We start from the raw sequence: 3,538 nt of genomic DNA, 5'->3' as shown, positions 1-3,538 counted from the left end.
CAAACCTCAGATGAAATATACACAGATATAATTTTGTAGAGAAGGAAGAAATAAAAAAGTAAATAGATAAATGAAAAAATATGATAGACAAAAAATAAAAATGCAGCCACAAAACAAATATACAACACCAGGGCATAAATGATAGTGTGGGTCATTATGTAATGTGCCCTGGCATTTTGAGGTACATTTTACATATATTTATTTTTTTTCCTTCTCTACAAAAGGAAATATAATTACACACACACACACACACACACATATATATATATATATACAGTACACCCCCAATTTTCCAGCAACTGATGGTCAGGCACCTCTTTTAATCTGGACAAAATTACAAGAATGCACTTGAAATTCCTGTGACCTCCAGACTAGTTCAATGGGTAGCCACAGATGGCACTGTGTGTGGTGCAAATTTTTTCGGGACGGGCTACTTACATTTTGAGTAGGTACATCACTCTCGTGAAATTTTTCTCATAAATATTAAACTAGTGGATCAAATTGCTTGAATTTTTTCATGAATGTTACCAAGAATATGTAATTTAACAAGATACAAATATTTAGTTTCAGTTTGTTCTTCAATTTTTAACAACACAAAATGTTGATAATAGTGTATGAAAATTCAAAATATAATGTACTTGAAAATAACAATTGTTTCTGAAAAAACATTTAAAGAAAATTGTTTAATTCAATTTTTTATTTATGTCAACAGAAAGAATTTAAAGATGGCATCATGTGCCTCCATCCTGAAAGAGTTAATTGTTTACATCTGCAGTTGGTGGTGGTGATCCCTCAATTTTGTGCGATTCTTAGCTTATTTTGCTTACATTTAATCCTAGCTATGGCTTCTAAGTAAGGTCAAGTGACAGTCATGGTGTCAAGCATAAGCACAAGTCCATATAAATACAAGATAATGTAGAACTGTAGAAACACCTCGACTGTGGTGTTTCCGTAAGGAAACTGTGTGATTCGTATGGTATTGGTTCGTCAACTGTTTACAATATAAAGAAGCAAAGTATAATTTGTGGGTCAGAGGTGTAATATTGAATTATTATTACGTGACCTCTGTTGGTTCGGCAAAATGGATAATCCGGCAAGGCTCTGAACCCAAGAATGCCGGAAAATCGGTGGTGTACCTGTACATAAAATAGCATCTATAAAAATGTTTTGGTCTTTTTTTAATAAAAGAAACCCTATCTCTCACTATTAAATACTGTACTTATGAAAATATTCCTAAAAAATACAAACAAAAAACACTTATAAAACTATAAGTACTTTATAACCATGTAAATAAATAAATCACCTTTTGAACACCTTCACTGATCACATTTGTATTAGACATATTTCCCCTGCAATATGGATTTTCCTTCAAAGACTCTACTTTTTCAAATTTCTTCTTAAGAGTTGAGTTCCAGTGGTTTTTTATTGCATTATCTGTCCTGAAAAACTTCCATTTGTGAGTTATATATCATATATAATATGAAGTTAAGCTATATTTCTTGTAATCCTATTACTGCAGTAAAAACAACACAAAGCACAATGTTTTAAATAAGGATAAAATATCCACAGTCTATAAATTGTATTTCTCATTACCAAACTTGATTCAGGTATGGAAAATATATAAGATGCTTCTCTGAGCATTTATTTAACAACTCAGTAACATATTTCAAATGCAAACAGATGACTTGCCATGATTTCAATTATTGGTAGTATATTCAAACATCTTATTGATCAGGGACTTTTTAAGGCTTAAATATGTCTTGGTCTTGAAACATTTCTCTATGCAAGAGAGTCACTTCAAGGTATAAATATTATGTTTGTCTGCTTAAGTAAATCATGGAAGACAACACAAGAGTTATATGCATATCCTCATTTTGGACTAATAGAATAGAGAGAGAATGCAGCTACTTAACAGCATCCACCACAAACTATCAAGTTACTCTTGCTGGATCAAATAGGGAAAATTAACTATCACTCTCATAGCATACCCATGACCCCAATGTGCAGTGTCTTTACAAGGCAATGGGTCTCAAACCATGAATCCTCAGATTCACAGTCTAAGTTTGGCAATCACTGGGCCAGTAGCTCCCAAACTTTGTCATAGTGACCCTCCTCAGAGTTTAAGATTAGAGAGAATGCACTGGAAAACTGCAGTTTCTAGGGGATGCTACCTTGCAAGATATTTGCTTTTTTTTATAATAACTTGTTTTCTACCACTAAACCTTTCTTATAAAAAATTACATACAACTGAAATCTCTTCTGGCACAATCTCATGCTTCCCTAAGGAGACATGCCCATATTTTGAGAATCACTGCACTAAGCCATGCCTGGCCTTATACAATTTATAAATTATGAATAAATTAACAATCAAAAGTTCTGAACTTGAAAACTATAATTTTCCAACTGGCACGTATGTTTTAGAAAACCAAATTATGTAAGAAAATCTATATTGCCAGTAATATAATGACAATTTGAAATAAAATTTATCCTACACTAATTTAATGAGTTACAGATTAAAATCTGTCCAAATTATTTATCAAGCACTTTTCAATAGCAATTATTTTTTGTACAATATTTAACAAGTAGCTCAATAAGTCTCTACAAAAATGAAGAGAGAATAAAAAGAAGATATAGTTTAAGTTCACTGGTTCCGCACCTTTACAAGATCAAATAGACATAATTATGGTACATAATGTTGACTAGCGGTTACTCATCAATATGAATATAGAACCTCTGATAAAAGCCTTTCTAGTATGCTAATGTTAACTGACCTTTCATAATCCAACCATAGTTACAACATTTTTAAACATTTTAAAAAAACCCACAAGGGGCAAATAATTAAATATGTTGATAATGTGACAGTTCTACTCAAATAAACTTACCTGCTTCTATTCATATATAAGAGACTGTTTTCTGTTGTTGAATACAGAAAGGTTAAAATGATAAAAATTATAAAATTATTCATATTAAGTTTTTATGTGCTTTTTACAATAAAATAAAATTAAGGACAACTGATAAAGTACAGAATAATCACTAATTCAAAATTATTTCAATAGTTCATTAGTGATCTATTATAATTATCTCTAATAAAAACTTATTTAAAAATGGTAGTACTAAAACTATTTCAATTTCCATAATTTTGTTTAATTCTTTCATCTGCAACATTGAAGCTATGTATTCAAGTATTTATGAAAAAACATAAACAGCTTAAACCTATCAGATCATATATATTAGTAATGGACTGGAAAAATTTAAGCTCCCACAAATGGCTAAATAAATATTATGACTAAAAATATGCGAGTTTCTTAACTCTTTCAGCACAGGCTTGGTCCCTGGAACTGACCTCGTAACCATTTTGTGCTTGCAATAGTTTTCATGCTATAACTTTTAAATCAGTAAGTGTATGTTAACGAAATTTGGCAGATTGTCAATAAACATTACAATGCTTTCAAATGCAAAATATAAATTATTTTTATTAAGTCTTAAAGTTTGTAAAGCAGTTCTTTTCTCATGCCTTTTTTTTCTTTTCTACATGTTG

At 30.6% G+C, this 3,538-nt stretch overlaps 1 protein-coding gene across 1 annotated transcript in view; it reads right to left on the bottom strand.

Moving 5' to 3' along the window:
• Positions 1–3,538, bottom strand: part of LOC106464029 (myb-related protein A-like) — a 56,835-nt gene that overhangs the window by 22,175 nt on the left and 31,122 nt on the right. The window contains exon 6 of the mRNA XM_022391678.1: positions 1,304–1,439. Coding sequence (XP_022247386.1) covers positions 1,304–1,439 — 136 coding nt within the window. The remainder of the gene's footprint in view (positions 1–1,303; positions 1,440–3,538) is intronic.

The sequence above is a fragment of the Limulus polyphemus genome, unplaced genomic scaffold (genome assembly GCF_000517525.1).
Source record: "Limulus polyphemus unplaced genomic scaffold, Limulus_polyphemus-2.1.2 Scaffold1545, whole genome shotgun sequence".
Lineage (NCBI taxonomy): Eukaryota > Metazoa > Arthropoda > Merostomata > Xiphosura > Limulidae > Limulus > Limulus polyphemus.
This window is presented reverse-complemented; position numbering and strand designations above follow the sequence as displayed.